The sequence below is a fragment of the Nuphar pumila genome, chromosome 5 (assembly GCF_984573655.1).
Source record: "Nuphar pumila chromosome 5, dmNupPumi1.hap1.1, whole genome shotgun sequence".
In the NCBI taxonomy this organism is placed as follows: domain Eukaryota; kingdom Viridiplantae; phylum Streptophyta; class Magnoliopsida; order Nymphaeales; family Nymphaeaceae; genus Nuphar; species Nuphar pumila.
The window spans coordinates 114,324,877-114,342,809 of record NC_143253.1 but is presented as its reverse complement, the minus strand read 5'-3'; the positions used below and the strand labels follow the sequence as shown (position 1 = coordinate 114,342,809).

Below are 17,933 nucleotides of genomic sequence, written 5' to 3'. Positions count from 1 at the left end.
AGACCAGTGGTGATGAGGAGAGAGGAAGAGGAAGAGGAAGAGGAAGAAGAAGAGGAAGAGAGGCTTTCTCGGATGGTCCATGACTTCCTTGAATCAGAAGCAACCCACACCTCCTCCCCAACTTTACAAGCTCACCGCCTACAGGATGAGGAGTATCTCACACTAGAGGTCCATATCCTCATCAGCTCTTGTTCTCTCCTTCTTGTGGCCAACACTTTTGCTGTTTTTTTGTTTTTCTTACTGTTTTGTCTCTTTTTGTTTTTACTGGGCATATTTCTGCAAAGGACCATCTTTTTCTGAGATGAAAATTGTCTTTTATACCTTTGTTGCCTTTGCTGATTTGCCTTGGCTTGGGTTGCAGAGGATTAATGGTTCTACCACAGAGGCAGAGAGGGAGGCCTATGAGAGTGTGATGAGGTATTTGAGGCAGATTAGAAATCAAGGATGGTATAGTTTGAAGAAAGGATTAATGCTAAGGATGAGGATGGAGGGATATGATGCTTCTCTCTGCAGATCATCTTGGATTTCTTCTATAGATTGTCCAGGAGGTGATACTCTTACTGCTTACCATTTTGCCATTTCTTCTTTTTTGAGATTTCGTTGGAGGCGAATAAACAGAGTTTGTGAACCCCACTAGCTTTATTTATCATGAAAACTCCAACTTTTGGGTCTTCTTGATCTTCTTCATCAAGAACTCATGTTGCTCTGCTCTTAGTTTTTCTTTTAACTTTTTTTTGTTCTGTTTTTTATTAGTGAGAAGGTTATAGAAAGTTGGTCCTTTCCTACCATGAATTCATCAATGTTCTTGTCCTCCTTCCTCATTTTTTCTTTGCTGAGGAAGAGTTCTGCTCATGAATACCAGGATGTTGGTAGCAATTGCTAGTTTCATCCTTGTTCTTCTAGTAGTTTCACACTTTCACTTGTTCAGCTTTCTACTAAAAGGAATGGTCATGTACTTCCATCATTATTTTTGAAAGATTGATTATGTTGGTAATTTTCTAATGTCAATGAAGAATCCGAGTTGCAGGACTTCTGTTACAGTAATAATGTTCTCCCATCACATCCTTTTATCTTTTTGTAGAAAATTAGAAATATACCATGGATAACTTTTCCTAAGCAAAAGGACAGTTAAACTTTTTTCTTCTTTCTTAAATAGATTCTGCAGCTAAGTTTTTCATTTATGAATCAATATTAATGCATAATATCAGTTGCAGGATCTCTGATATAACTCTCTCTCTCAAATCATGTGATTCTGTTTTGTTCTGCAGGTGTTTACGAGTACATCGACATCATGGTAGTGGATGAAGAGCAGCGCTCAGAGAGGTTGATAGTTGACATAGATTTTAGATCCCAATTTGAAATTGCGAGGCCCACTGCGGCCTACGCCCGATTAAATAACACTCTCCCTTCAGTCTTTGTTGGTGGTGAGAAAAAGCTGAACAAGGTCATTTCTCTAACCTGCTCTGCTGCAAAGAGGTCACTAACAGAGAGTGGTCTCCACATACCCCCATGGAGGAAAGCCAGTTACATGCGGTCCAAGTGGTTGTCCCCTTGTCAGAGAGTCACCACAATGTCCTCCCCCGTCTTTTGCAGAGATGTTCAGAAGCCTGCTGCTAAAATCAACAATTGTGCACCTCCAAAATTGGTGCCTAAAAGAAGGCAGTTGGGTTTCCAAGAGGCTGGTTTCTCCAAGCAAATTTCTAGTTTAAGATGCCCACCGGTTGCTTGATTTATTACAGATGGGTAGCTTCTATTTTTGCTTGGTTTTTCAGCACAAGTTTTGCCTACAGTTCATGGCTACTGATTACTTGGTCTTCCTTTTGTATTAATCATGTTATCTTTGTATAATTTTGTTTTTTGAGGGTTACGTGGAAAGTTTTGTAAATGATAACAATCTGGTTTATCAGTTTTTTATTTTTATTTTTTAATAGTAATGAAACATTATATGAGCCACCACTATTTTTCTGGATTATTATATTGATCTTAAGATCACACTTCCCTTGATTTGACATGATATCTTCACGATAATCATGTTAATCTTATCTGTACTGCCCATAGTCTCCCATCAATCTTAGGAATCATCATTGTTAGTATTTAAAAATTTGCAGGCCCTAGTTACTGCCGAAGTCTAAACTTTCCAATGTGCCAAAGTTTGTGAGAGCGGATCGAGATTAGCCATCTCAGCCAGCGTTTACAACCACAAACCCCACCCCTAGCTCTCAGTACAAGTGGGACCCACAGAGGGGTGGGTGGGGTTTGTGCCGGCCCAACTTTGTTGACATGGATGGTGTGTATATTGATGGTCCATTTTCAGAGGTCATACCTGTTAAAAATGGGATGCCTCTTTTTCAATTTTATGGTAAAAAAAAGTTATTTGTCAACAATAAACTTCCCTTGTGATACAAGTTTGATGTGGTTTTATGGTAGCCCTTCCTCTTTGAGAAGGGGTTGGGATCAGGTGATTTTCAATATCCACCGCACACCACCTGTTCGGAAGCATGTCCGTACCACAGAAAAGTCCTTGCAGTACGAAAATACTCCTGATAGAGTCCAAAATATGGTACGAAAATACCCTTAAGAGAAGCCTCAAAGGACTACCACTTACTGCAGGTGGAAATCACTATTGGTGGTGATTCTCAAATATCACCCGAGTAAAGATAAAAAAAAGTGAGGAAAGAGATAAAGGGCGAAAACGGTTCCTTTTGCAAGAGTTAGGAAAAGGCCAAAACCAGGTAGGTACAAGGAAATTTTTTGGCTTAAACTAGTGGCAGAAAACAGGAACAAATCTGCAATATGGGTAGAGCAAGGCTGATATCAGACTTCATATTCTTATTGGTAGATGGTGAAATTTCCAAGTATTGTAACATGAAAAAGCTTGGGGATAAGAAACATTTGGAAATGGTGGGGTTGCATCCACTAGTGGAGTGTTTCAACAAGAGAGGCTGAGAAAGAAAATGATATTATTTGATGGGGACTCTATAACCGAATTACACATCTGCAAGGACTGGCACTTATATATATATAGTTCAAATCAATGTTTAGTCAAAATCGGCCTGAATCGAATCGAATAGTTTTGAATTGGTATATTTCAAAAAATTGATTGAAACAAAAAAACAAATAAAACCATTTCAGAAAAAACTTAACAGAAAAAGGAAAATATAGAAATAAAGTAAATGATAACTTAGATCAATCAAATTCTAAAATATGCAGCAGTGCTTCAAAAGTATACTGATAAACAAATATCATAATTATCACAAAATATTAAAAAAGATAAAGAAACCAGATTGAGGCTGATTTTCAATAAATCAGTAAGACTAATTCAATTCGAGTCGGCTGATTCAAGCTGTTTAAGTTCGGATTTAACAGCAGGTTGAAATCATTTGAAGACTTATAAACTTGGTCACTTGACCTAACTCTGCGAATAAGCCAACTTAAGTCTCCGAGGTCAGGTCATGAAGTTACTAAGTCTCTACTGCATTTGACAATCTCTATGTTCTCCTTTATAAGTCCATCCTAGTTAAATTCTCCATTCTTTTGCTTGGTTTCAATCGTTAACCATCTATAGATTCAGTAACTAGAACAAGAAAAAAATTTGAATTCAACCTAAAAGATTTGCAAAACAATATGACTATCCATCTCCCTCCCTAGTGCACCAAGTCATCCTAACAAATATCGCCAATATTTTGAAAATATCATGATTTTAACGCAATATTTCAATGAACTGTATTTAATCTCAAAACTAATGCTTTAAAATTAGGTTAATGCTGATATTTTCTCAAAATTACCAGATTCTTGAAAATATCACTAGACTTTCCCTCGCCAAGAATTTCCCAAGAACCAGATTCTTTTTTGAAAGGCATATTTAACTTATTTGTTTTTTTAGTTTTAGAGGAAGACTCTTAGTTAATTTTGAAAACATGATAACTTTAGTCATTCTACCAATCAAATAATATTGGCGAGAAATGCGTTCAGCCAGTACCTCTTTCTGTACTCATTCAACCGGTTCAAAAAGGACCGTCCATCTCAATAGATCTCTCATATCAAGAAATGGAGGGAAGACCTCGATTACCTTTTTATGCCGCTGCATATGAGAGACAACGTACCATTAAAAGTCTTTAGCATGTGGATTGTTTTATACCCAGTAACATGATATATTATATAACCTTTTTCCCATATAAAGTGATCGTGACATCTTATACAGTAGTTATGTGCATCGATATATCAATTTTTTATTTTATGATGAGCTGAATTAAAAAAAAAGACTATAAGGGGGTTACAATTAGGTTATAGCCCCCCCAAATCATATATAGTGGCGGTTCTCTTTTGCCTCTCCATTAAAAAAAAAATGTTTCTCTCGCATTAGGTTTAGAGAAGAAGAAAAGACCACCTATAGAGGTTTTGGAAGATCTATTGGTGCAACAATTGATTTGGGTACACTTTCGCATTATGTTTTATTTGTTTATTTCTGATCTTTTCAATGATTTAACATGAATAAATTTAAGAATAAAAAAATATGATTTTCTAAATCAGGAATCCAACAATTGGTATCAGAGCCTTTTGTTCTTGTTAAATCATTGAAATATTTGATTTTGCCATTGTTTCTTTGTTGGGTAGCCGAAATTCTCTCGGATTCAGTTTTTCCCTTTTGACCATCAACATTAAGGGTCACTAATAATAATAAAATTTTTATTTTTGCTGTAGCCGACAGTGTAAGATGAGGTTTTGCTAGGACCGACGACTGGCCGTGGGGTGGCAAACCCTTCCGGTGACAACGTCAGGTGATTTGCCGGACGCCGTCCAGACTTTTGGCACAGGCACCGTTAGGTGCCTGCACAGATATCGAGGAGGAGGGGAGGATCAGATGGTCCTCCCCGATTTCTCATCGATTTCGCTAAGGGGTTGAATCCTCTCCCCCATCCCTCTTCTTTTCTCGTTCGATGTCAAGGCGTAGGTGAAGGAGGGTCGAACGAGCCTCCTCGCACCATTTGGCTGTGCGCCCGAATGGAGGGAGGGCCGATCCGACCCTCCCACTAAAGTTTCGGATGGAGGAGGGGTCGATCCACCCCTCCCCTTTCAGTTTCGGATAGAGGAAGGGTCGATTGGCCCTTCTATTATTTTTAGACGACTAGGGGATGCTGCTAGCCCCCCCCCCTCGGCTGGTCGCCCTTGTCGGACACTGACTTACACCCGACGACGGTGACTGAGGCTTTCAGTTTACCCCAATCACCGTTGGGTGATCAGGTACCGACACTCGGTGATCGACAGCTGGAGTTTTCGGTTTGCCTCAGCCACTGTCGGGTGACTGGGGTGCGACGCATGGCTGGTTGAGCTCGGTCCCCATCCGATTTGCGGGGACTGACCTAGGTCGAATGTGATCTGACCTGCAGGTCGGGTTTGGCCCGACCCGACCCGACTCGATAGGTCTGACCTCGATGCATGGCTATGGACATATAAAAAAAAGAGGGGACACATTTTTTATTTTATTTTTGGGTTCAAGCCATTAAGTATGCATTTTGGGTCCCTTTTGGAGGATTGATTTCAGATATATTTTTTACCATATTTGGATTATGACTTTTTTTTCTTTTTGTTCATATGCATGTAATCACATGTTAAATTTAAACTATGATATTCTTTTCAGAATAAGGTTCTGATATTCTAAAATGAGTTGATTGAAACATGTTACCAACGTAACATCTCTTGTGAATATTGACTTGTTATGTTTATATATTTGAAGTTCATGCGAATACTGATCGACCCAAAGACAGATTATTATTTGGCCGAGATCAAATATACTTTCAGTAATAAATATGGGATGATTATCAAGTTTTTCATATGAGCAAAGAGTCTTTCCAAAGAAAGGCTTATTGTTTGACAGAATTAATTCTCCATATTTGATTACTATAATAAGAGTATCACTTACAAGTTGACATTTTTGTCCAAAGACTAAATGTCAATGTTGTGCTAGGTATCTTGTGATGGGGTTCACCACAGTTTAAATATGTTAATTAATGTTAATGCATGTGAATGCATATATTAATTGTGAGCTTGTTGTGATTTATTTTGTTCTTCATTCAGTAAATTCTTCTTCTTCTATAATATCTGCAAATATCAATTTAATCCATATTTTGAATGGCTCAAACTTCAAAAACTGAAAAGAGAACGTTATGATTGCTCTTGGGTATATAGATTTGAACCTTGCAGTTCAAGAGGATCATCCAATTGCTCTCACAAATAGAAGTTCTACTGAGGATAAAAGAAACTATGAGAAGTGAGATCAATCCAATTGCATGAGTTTTATGATCATGAAACATGTAATTCTAGAAACCTTCAGGGGCACTATATCTGAAGAGGTTAATGCCAAGAAGTTTTTTGAAAAAATTAAAAAAAGTTTTGCTAAAAATGAAAAGGTTGAGACAAGCACTCTCCTTTCGAGTTTTGTTTCAATGAGGTATAAAGGTAAAAGGAACATAAGGGAGTACATTATTAAAATGTCTCATCTTACTTCAAAACTAAAGGTACTAAGGTTAGAGTTGTCAACAGACTAACTCGTATATTTAGTTCTGATATCTCTTCCTGCACAATACAGTCAATTTAAGGTCAGTTATAACTGCCAAAATGATAAATGAACTCTAAATGAGCTCATTTCACATTGTGTGCGAGAAGAGGAAAAGATGAAACAAGAAAAGACAGAAAGTGCACACTTGACAATTACCTCTAAAGATAAATTTAAGAAAAAAAAAAGGATAAGGAAGCTGCAGTAGACCCTCCATCACAAAAGAAACATCAGGATACAAAGTTCAGTTGTTTCTTTTGCAAGAGCGAGGGTCACATGAAGAAGGATTATACCAAATATAATGCTTGACATGAAAAAAAAGGTACCCTCTTTACTTTGGTTTGTTCTGAGGTTAATTTGACTTCTGTAACCAGACATACTTGGTGGATAGATTCTGGTGCTACCACTCACATAAGTGTGTCTATGCAGGGTTGCTTAAATTGTCGAACGCCAATTGATGCTGAAAGATTCATCTATGTGGACAATGACAAATCAATTCAAGTTGAGGCAATAAGGACTTTTAGGCTATTATTAAATAGTGGTTGTTATTTAGAGTTGAAAGAAACATACATTTTACCGTCATTTAGACAAAATTTGGTTTCTATTTTTGTATTAGACAAATTTGGTTATTCTTGTTCATTTGAAAATAGTCAATTGAAGTTGTTTCTTAATTCAAATCTTATTAAGACTGGTTCTTTATATGTGGTCAATAACCTATATTTGCTTAATATTGTTGTCTCATATCATAAAAACTTGTATTTAAGTTCATGTGGTATAAAACAAAAATTAGCCAATAAGATTTTTGCTTTATTATGGCATAAGCGCTTAGGTCACATTTCTAAACAAAGAATTGAAAGGTTTGTGACAAGTGAAATTCTTGATTTTCTTGATTTCACCGACTTTCAGGTTTGTGTTGAGTGCATAAAATAAAAATGAACAAACATAAGGAAAATAAGTGCCTACAGAAGAACAAACATCTTAGAACTTATTCATATGAATATTTACGGGTCATTCCCTACGACTTCTTGGAATGATCAATAATATTTTATTACGTTCATAGACGACTATTCTTATTATGGGTACCTACATTTGATTCATGAAAAGTCTCCGTCGCTGAATATGTTCAAATTATTTAAGGCTGAAGTTGAAACCCAACTTGGCAAAAAGATTAAAGCCGTCAGATCTGACCGTGGTGGTGAGTACTATGGTAGATATAATGGATCCGGTGAACAACATCTAGGGTCGTTTGCTTAATTTCTAAAATAATACGGTATTATCCCATAGTACACCATGCCAGACACTTCTAACATAAATAGTGTTACTAAGAGACGAAACAGGATCTTAAAGGATATGGTAGGGAGTATGATTTATCATTCTACTTTACCAGAATCCCTTTGGAGAGAGGCACTAAAGACTGCAGCTTATGTACTGAATAGAGTACCAACTAAAGTAGTAACCAAAACCTTATATGAAATGTAGACAAACAAAAAACCAAGTATAAAACATTTTCATATTTTGGGATATCCAGCTGAGGCAAAGCCATATAGGCCACATTAAAAGAAATTGGACTCAAGATCAGTTAGCTGCTATTTTGTTGGATATTTTGAAAGATCTAGGGGGTTATAAATTTTATGACCTCGTGAATAAATCCTTTTTTTATTGAAAAACGCTTGTTTCTTTAAGGATGCTGAGTTTAAGAGCGGTGATAAGGTAAAAGACATTGCTTTTGAAGAAAAATTTGTTTCTCTTTCTACAGTTGTTGTTGACAATGATCATATTTCAATTTCTAATATTGTTCAAATAAATCTAGTATAAGGCAATGTTCAAGATCTCTCTATCCAAAATCAAGTTTTTACTTCTGGAGTACAAACTCAGCAACCTCAAGAAATACCTCAAATAACTCAAGAACATGTGTCATTGAGGAAATCAACTAGAGAGATGAGAAGGGTAATTCCAAATGATTATATTGTTTTTCTCCAAGAACATGAGCGTGATACTGGCTTAAATGAAGATGATCCAATCAACTTTTAGCAAGCTAAACAAAGTTTTAACTCTCAAAAATAGATATATTTTATGCATGAAGAGTTTAAATCCATGAAAGACAATGATGTATTGGATCGTGTTCCATTACCTGAAGGTGTGAAACCCATTAGTTGCAAATGAATATTTAAAACCAAGAGGGATTCAAAGGGTGGTATGAAAAGATATAAGGCACGTCTTGCTGCAAAAGGGTTTACTTAAAGGAAAGGCATTGACTATACAGAGACTTTCTCTCCAATTTCTACGAAAGACTCTTTCAAAATAATGATGGCACTTTTGACTCATTTTGATTTAGAGCTACATCAAACGGATGTAAAGACTGCATTCCTTAATAGTGACATTGATGAGACAATATATATGGTGCAACTGAAATATTTTATCTCAGATGATGCAAAGAAAATGGCTTGCAAATTAAAGAAATTCATTTATGAACTTAAGCAGGATTTTCGTCAATGGTATCATAAATTTCATCAAGTTGTCCTCTCATTTGGTTTTGAGATGAATGTGGTTGATAAATGCATCTATCATCAATTTGGTGGGTGTAAATACATTTTTCTTGTTTTATATGTCGATGACATACTATTTGCCAGTAATGATATAGGCTTATTCTATGAAACCAAGAAATTTTTGATAAAAAATTTTGAAATAAAAGATTTTGGTGACACCTCTTTTGTATTAGGAATTCAGATACATCAAGGTTGTTCTCAAAATATTCTTAAATTATCGCAAAAGAGCTATATCGAAAGGATTCTTGACAAATTTAGCATGAAGAATTGTAAACCAGGTGACACCCTTGTTGCTAAGATAGATAAGTTTAGTTTCGCTCAGTGCCCCAAACACCAGTTTGAAGTTAAAGATATGAAAAAGATTCTCTATGCAGATGTTGTAGGGAGCCTTATGTATGCTCAAGTGTGTACACGTCTGAATATAGTATACATTGTTAGGATGTTAGCCAGATATTTGAGTAACACAAGAATGGATCATTGAAAAGCATCCAAACGGGTTATATGGTACTTACAAATAATAAAAGATTACATTCTTACATACAGGAAGCTAAATCAGTTAAAGATCATTAGGTATTCTGATTCTGACTTTATTGAATGCCAAGACAGTTGTAGATCTACGTCGGGTTATGTCTATCTGTTGGTCGAAGAAATTATTTCTTGGAGGAGTGCTAAGCAGACACTCATTGTATCTTCCACTATGGCGGTAGAGTTCGTAGCCTGTTATGAGGTATCCAATCATGAAATATGGTTACACAATTTTGTCACTAGGCTACGGATTTTATATAACATTGAATGACTGTTAAAGTTATTTTGTGATAATAATTCGGCAGTACTGTATTCCAACAACAACATGAGCTTGTCAAAGTCAAAACATATAGACATAAAGTTCATTGTTGTTAAAGAAAGAGTGCAGAATTGTCAGATATTTATTAAACATATTAGCACAAACTCCATGAATGCGGATCTGTTTACCAAAGGTTTACCACCCAAGGTCTTTCACGAGTATACTACTCGAATGAGTGTTATATCATTTAATGATATAATGGTTTAGTGGGAGTTTGTATTCAGATGTTCAAAGATAAAATAAAGTTTCAGTTTATTACTTCAATATAAGGCTCAGGCTTCAGTTTCATTTTGTACTCATTTATTGTGATCTCACTAAAGAATAAGGCAGGACCAGTTGAAAATAGGCATGTTTAGATCACATTATATGTAATTTTCATTCTTCACATCCATATTTGATCTATATCGTTGGTTATGTCAATATACGTGATCATTGATGGGTCTAATTATAATGATTGTAATGAAGATCACTTTGGTTCTATGTTGGTATGATCGATGGACTAGATTGTTGAAAATGTCATCTGGTTAGATAATGTTTTTGAGTTCATAGGGGTATTGTATAATGCATGATTGTATGGTAACATATGTGGCATAAGTGGGAGATTATTAAAAATTTTGTGTGGGCCTACATATGTAATTGATCACACATTACAAATTGTTTAAGGAAAGGCCCATATAAAGTGAACTTATATTGTTGGGCCAAATGACATCTTATAGAGTATGGTTATAATAATGTGTAGATACCTTATGTGCCATCATATGTCAATTTTCGATTTTATGATGGATTGAATTGGAAAAAAGACTATAAGGTAGTTACTGGTCATGCATAAGCTTTGTATTTTATTCATTCATTGTTATGCATGATTCGTCGAAAAATTGTATTAAAAACTCATTCTTATCAGCATTTTTGAGAAACTGCTTTAAATTGAAAATAAAGGAAAAATCACATATTTAAATCCTTCTCTGCATTTTTTCAGAGTTTTAGTTAGCTTAGAATTTTCTAATGTGTAGTCGAATTAAATTAGGAGTGTATTAATTAATTTTAATCTGTTTAGAAGTATATTTTCTTGAAAACATGTTTATCTAGAGACACTGTTTTGAAAATTCTAAAAATTAATTGGGTCTTTTTAGAAAACATGTTTTCTGACCTAATTTAGAGTTTAAATAGTATTTTTTAAGTCACGTAACATGTCTTTTTCTCTTGAGAAAACGCAGGTCCCTTCTCCCTCTTCTCTTCTCTTCTCTTCTTACTCCTCATTCCTAACCGGTTCTCCCTCATTCTCTTCATTTCTTTCTCGTTTTCTTCTTGCTTCTAACATTTTTCTAGTACTGGTTCTTCTTATCCCCATCGACGGAAGCATATGCAGCCCGCAGAAAAGATCATGTTCTTTTTCTCAACCCTTCCATCGAAAGCGGATCGTAAGGCTTGCTTCTTCTCCCTCGTTTCTTCATAGTTATTATTTAGATTAGTTATTTCTTTCGTAGAACAAGTGCATAATATTTCGTCATTGCATATAGGATAATTTTAATCTTCGTGTATTTGTTGAGTTTAGTTTAGACTGCTTGTTTTCAGTTATTGCAAAAGAAAAAGAAAAAAAAATTGTGTTTAACATAGTCTAGAATTAGTTGTGTTCGTATTTATTCCTTGTTCGTTATTTCGTTTTCATAAACATTTTTTTTAGGACACACGGAGCACTGCGTGTTGAAGACTTATGTTTCACACCAGATCTGGTCATTTTCACAAAATCTGAACCGAGCTCTTAGATCACGTGAACCAGTGCAGGCCGACTGGTGGTTATTAAATTTCTTTTTTTAGATATATCGGCTACATGATCTGATCGGTCGTTCATTGACCAGATCAGATCACGCTGGTGCAACGATAAGTGTGTGCTTTGAGCCAACATCAAACACGCACTTCAGCATGTTTGCTGTAGCTATTCACAGATCAGCGTGTGTGGTACAGTTTGAAGTCAAGACTGCGGTACGTGTTCACTTTAGTGTGTAGCGATTTAATTCCTTAGGATGCGTTATAATTTTAGCATGCATTAAATAATATATAGTTAAGTTCTGTAATTAAATTTCTTTAGCCAGATGGGTATTTCCTCATCACTTAGTCAATTTGATGTTAATCTGTACCAGCATTTTTCTTGAATTAATTAAGTTAGATAGGCTGTTTTACTTTGCATTGTAATTCGGTAGTTAGATTGCGATCTTGTCATTTAGTTTAGAGCAGAATTTTCCTATTGCTTTATGTCATCAAGTAATTTTAGAATTCACGTTTTTATTAATCTGTGGTTGGTTAGAATGTGGTTTTAGTTAGTTCCATAGTAATTGTAATTTGTTAACTAATTGCTAAACTAACAATTTTTACTTAATTAGTTTGCTGCTTAATTCACGTTTTAGCTATTTTCATGGTTCAACGGTCATTCATTTGTTTATAGTTAATTTAGTTATTTTCTAATTGAATAGAAGTAGTTAGATGGTTTAAATTCGTAATTCTTTCCATGTTTTTTATTGATTTGTTTTGGTTTATTGCATGCGTAATTAGATCTTCATTTTATATAGTGTTAATTTTTTTTATTTCACGTTATTAGACCGTTAAGTAGTTCAATAGTTTATTTGACTGTCTTAGATTAGTTTAATGTATTTGCCTCAATTAGATTAGTTGTCTTTCTTGTATCTTGCATTTAGCTTGATCTAAGTTAGTTTGTTTTGCTATTTTGTCATTTAATGATTTAGTTTGTTATAGGTAGCTTTCGAATCTTGTTTCATGTTTTAGATCAAACTAACATTAGTTTTGGTATACTTTCCTTTCTTGTTTTGTGTTTTTGTTTTGTAGAGAAATGGTTGGACGGGCGAAGAGCCTTTTAAGGTCTCCAAAATGTCCCTTCAAAAGGCCCTTCGAGCCTCTCAGAGAAGCCCTCTAAGTAAAATATCAGTAGCTCTTATAAGCCTGCTAGTATAAAGGGAAGCACTGAAGATCAAAGGGATTAAAGTTCAAGCAATTGCAGACTCCTTTTTCTTTTTCTTTTAGATTAGGTTTATTTAATTCATTAATTTCGGGTTTGTATAAGGCCATTTATTATTCTTTTTGAGCCCTCTGTAAGAGGATAATTCATTGTAATAGTTAGTTATATTCATGTATTTTTATTTTAAAGACAATAAATAGTAGATTTCTGTGAAATACAAAATTTTCTCATGTTCCTTGAGTTCGACTCGGATCTCACCCTAGTGTGAGCCGGTTTTTATTATTTGGTGTCTGACTTTCATAAATCATTTTTATTAAAAATATTTTTTCAAAAATTCATTTTATAAAACTTACACCAGTTACAATTAGGTTATGATTTTCAAAACCATATATAGTGGTTGTTCTCTTTTGCCTCCCTATCAAGAAAGAAAATTGTTCCTCTCGTTAGGTTTAGAGAAGAAGAAAAGGCCACCTATAAAAGTTTTAGATGATCTAACCCATCAAGATCTATCGGTGCAATAATGGATTAAGGTACACTTTCACATTATGTTTTATTTGTTTATTTTTGATCTTTTCAATGATTTAGCATGAACAAATTTAGGGATCAAGAAATATGACTTTCCTAATCAGGAATCCAACAACATATACATTTGAACATTGAGACTACCGAAATTTTAGTTTAGAGCCAAAGCTTTGAAACAAGGGGCTCCCAACCTGTAATAAAATTAAGACGAGCAAGCAAAAGTTAAAAAACACAGAACAAATTTAACGTGCTTCGGAGAAAGTGCCTAATTCCATAACCCAAGATATCTCTCTCCCTCTCTCAACGTCTTGCTTGAAGAAGACGTTCCATTGAATTTATAATGGTTACAATGCTCAAGAGATTTGTTACAAATAAGATCCTTGGTGGGTAGGTTGTTGCAATGAGGATCCTGCTTGGGACTTTTAGAGACATTGTTCAACTCAACATCTTGACACTTTTCTTTTCTGAATGGACTGCAAGTTGATCAAGATGTCAGCACATCGATCCAAAGAAGACAAATGTTTAACTATAAACTGATGTTTGGTTGTTTGATTACAGCCAAAGTGCACATCTATCTCAATGTGCCATATAGGTCACACTGACATTGTCACACCACAGCGTAGGGGGAACAATGTTGAACCCCAAGTTCCTTCAAGAGATATTGGATCCTTCGGAGTTTTGCAGCAGCATTAGATATTGTTCTTTTCCTGGCTTCTATTCCGGAACGAGCTATGGTGTTCTATTTATTGGAGTTCCAAGACAAAATATTAGGACCCAAATATACCACATAATCGTTGGTAGACTTGCGGTCACCAGGGCACCCAGCCCAATCGAAATCAGAGAAGGCTTCCAATTGAAACTGTGAGATGAGATGTATCAAGATCCCAAAGTGAATGGTATATTTCACATATCGAAGGATGCATTTTGTTGCTGCCCAATGATTAACCATGAGAGATTGCATGAATTGACATACTTTATTCACTGCAAATGATAGATCTAGCAACGTCGGTGTGAGATATTGTAGAGCCTCCACAACATTGTGGTACTAAGTAGGATTTAGAAAATGTTCCCCTGATTGTGTAGACATAACTCCTGAAGAGGACAAGGGTGTTGTCATAGGTTTGGCACCAAATAAATTTGCCTTTTCCAAAAGGCTAAGGGCATATTTCTTTTGACATAATAGTAACCCATGTTTGACACGAACAACTTCAACCCCTAAGAAATAATGTAGCTCACCCAAATCCTTCGAGGCAAATTCTTTACTTAGCCACATAATAAGTCTTCTGATAGAAGTAGGGGAGTTCCCAATAACATGGATATTGTCAATATATAATCACATATAACAATGTTCCTTCCTTCTGAAGATTGAATAATAATGTGTTCATGCTTGAGCTCATGGACCCCATAGCAATCAAAGCTTGACTCAAACATTAGTACCAAGCACGTGAAGCCTGTTTAAAGCCATACAAGGCTTTACAAAGTTTGCAAACATGATTAGGGTGATCTAGATCTAGAAATCCAGGTGGTTGAGACCTATAAACAACTTTATTTAAATCATCATTTAAAAGACATTATTCACATCAAGTTGTCTTATCACTCAATTAAAGCTAACAATAGAACAAATTACATGAATGGTCATTGGTTTGACTACATGAATGAAGGTATCAAAATAATCAATCCCTTATGCATGAGCATAGCCTTTGGCAACAAGATAGACTTTGTACATTTTTAACGTACCATCAGTCTTTCTTTTGACTTTAAAGATCCACTTACATCCAATAACATGTTGATTTACTGAAGGTGGTTCAAGGGACTAGATTTTATTGAGATTTACAGTAGTGATCTCTTTTTCAATAGCCTCTCACCAATGAGCATAACGGTTGGCATGAGCAAAATTGTAGGGTTCATAGTCTTCAATATACTAGGCAATGAGAGCAATTGGTACATGATACAATGTGTTAAGATAGACCATAGGAATTCGGGTGCCATCTTGGGGCTTAGTGACCATAGAGTGAGAACTATAATACCTGCAATTTTTTATAATTATTTAATAAATAAAAATAAATTTTAGGACTTAAATTTGGTTTAAATTAGAATTAAGTTTGAATTTCAATTTGAGTTTGAGTTTGAATCTAAAGATAATTTGAATCTTAATTTGATTTAAATTTCATTTTGGGATTTAATTTCAATTTGAAATTTAATTTCAATTTGAATTTGAGTTTTAATTTGAATTTAATTTAGAGATTTAATTTGGATACAATTTGAATTAGGATTTGGAATTAATTTGCTTTAATTAAGTAGGTTGAACCCCTATATGGGCCCCCTCCTAAATTACCTAGAAGACTACTTTAACCTAAAGTCAAACTAATTGGCTAGTTTCTTAATTCTATTAATAGTCCTATTCGCTAACGTGTTAATTGTTTCACATTTCATGTAGTAATCCTAATTAGCCTAGGATTTCATAAAATTACATATAATATAATAAAAATCTAATTGAGATAGGAATTAGATGAATTTCTTAATAGAATCAGGAAATATCTCAAGGAATTATAAAAAGGAGTTCTTTTTTTCCTCCTCCCATACGCCCCCTAGTGTTTTTCCTCTCTATTCCTCTATAATCCCTATTATCTACCTCTTTCTCTATCCTTCTTCATTCTTCCTCTCACACGCCCACCTTGGAGTAGAGGGGTTGGTCAGAAGATCGATGCACATTGGTGTTGCATACGTAGGAGGATAGAAGGTTGAACATAGTTTAATAGAGCTTTTCTGGTTGATTTTTTTATTTTGAAGTAGGCACATCGTAGCCTTGCGTGTGTATGGGCTAGATACATGAACATATTGTGAATGATTCTCAGATATGCGTCAGCATGCATATAAGCTTATATTCACCTTGGTACTGATATGCTTTTGAGTTTAGAGTTTTTTAATAAAATGAAATCTTTTTTTGAAAACCATTTTTGAGAAAAATGTATTCTCTACGTGATAATACTTGATTTCATATGTAGATTCATGATATGCATGATGCTTCTATATTTTCAGCATGCTTAAATATGTATGTACATGAATATGATGTGGTTTTGATGAATCAAAATCGTTGGATATCTTTCTTTATAAAATTTAGTGTAGATTTTGTAAAAGCAATTTTTAAAATAATTTTTCAATAAAACTTTTGTGTAAACTGTATACCAAATAATAAAATAAACTAGCTTACACTAGTGGTAAGATCAGGTCAAACTCAGGAAACGGAATGAGGCAAAATGCAATTCAATTGAATTATTCACTTTATTAATATTTCAAAAATAAAAGAATTACAATATTTACAAAAATATAAATAATAAAAAAATAAAATCCTAATCTAAACTAAACTCTAGGACTCTAATGTCAACTGAAGAATCCAAATGATCGATCTTCACTACCCGCTCTCCTCCATGTGCATTCAACCTCCAAAATAACCTAAACTAAGCAACTAAAATAACAATGTTAGTGCCTAATCTATTTAACACTAAAACAAAGATTAAATCAAATACTGAATAATTTAATGAACTAACTAAAACAGTAAACATGCAATGGATAAAATGCAATTAAAGTATTCTAAACTAATTTCTATAAATGCTAATGAATCAAACAATTAAGTAATTATCTAAATAATTAACTAAACTAATCTAATTAAATTTACTAATTCTGACAAAGCAACATAATCTAATCTAACTACAAATAATAAAAAAATAACAAAATTAAGAATCAAAAGCTAATTCTAAGGGAATTTACTAAATTACCCAAACTACTGGTCAAGCAGGAAATACAGGGACAATCTTCGGAAAATCAAGGTTTTAAAAATGTAAACCGGGTCAGATTGCTGTAAAATTTTACAGAGATATTCTGACAAAATCAGACCCAATGTACAGAGTTTAGAAATTTCACCAAAATTAAGAAAAAATGGCTTTTCAATTTATGAAAATGCCCCTTGACAACAATAAATCCAAATAGGAATTTTTGCAGAACCGATTTTTAAAATTAATTTAATTACTTGACCAAATAAGCATAAAAAATTCTGAAATTTGACAGAGGGATAGTAATCATGCTGATGAACTCAGTGTAAAAAATTCAGGTTGAAACGTGTTAAAAACACACATAAAATGATGACCCAAAATTGAATAAAAATCCAAATTTTGCAGAATTTCTATTTTGGCTTTACTTGACTAATTAATTAACTAAAAAATATAAAAATAAAATAACTAATTAATCAAAACTTAATTTATATTGAAAAGCATAGGGAATGCATGGATTTAAAAATATTCTAAAATAGAGAATTAATTAAAATAATTAAGAACTAAAACAATAACAACAATTTAACTCACTAAGCTACTATTACACTAACTAATCTAAGCATTAAGCAGTAAATTCTAAAGGAACTAAGTATCTAAACTAAACTAAACTAGACACATTAACTAATCAAAATTTAAATACTAAGGAGCTAAGCATGAAATGATTATCAATGAC

At 34.2% G+C, this 17,933-nt stretch overlaps 1 protein-coding gene across 1 annotated transcript; it reads left to right on the top strand.

Moving 5' to 3' along the window:
* On the top strand, positions 1-1,976 carry LOC149838225 (uncharacterized). The gene is made up of 3 exons (XM_090007630.1): positions 1-168; positions 362-548; positions 1,269-1,976. Exons 1-3 carry the CDS (start codon positions 13-15, stop codon positions 1,727-1,729), a joined length of 804 nt encoding a protein of 267 aa, XP_089863756.1. The 5' UTR covers positions 1-12; the 3' UTR covers positions 1,730-1,976.
* Positions 1,977-17,933: the final 15,957 nt, after the last annotated feature.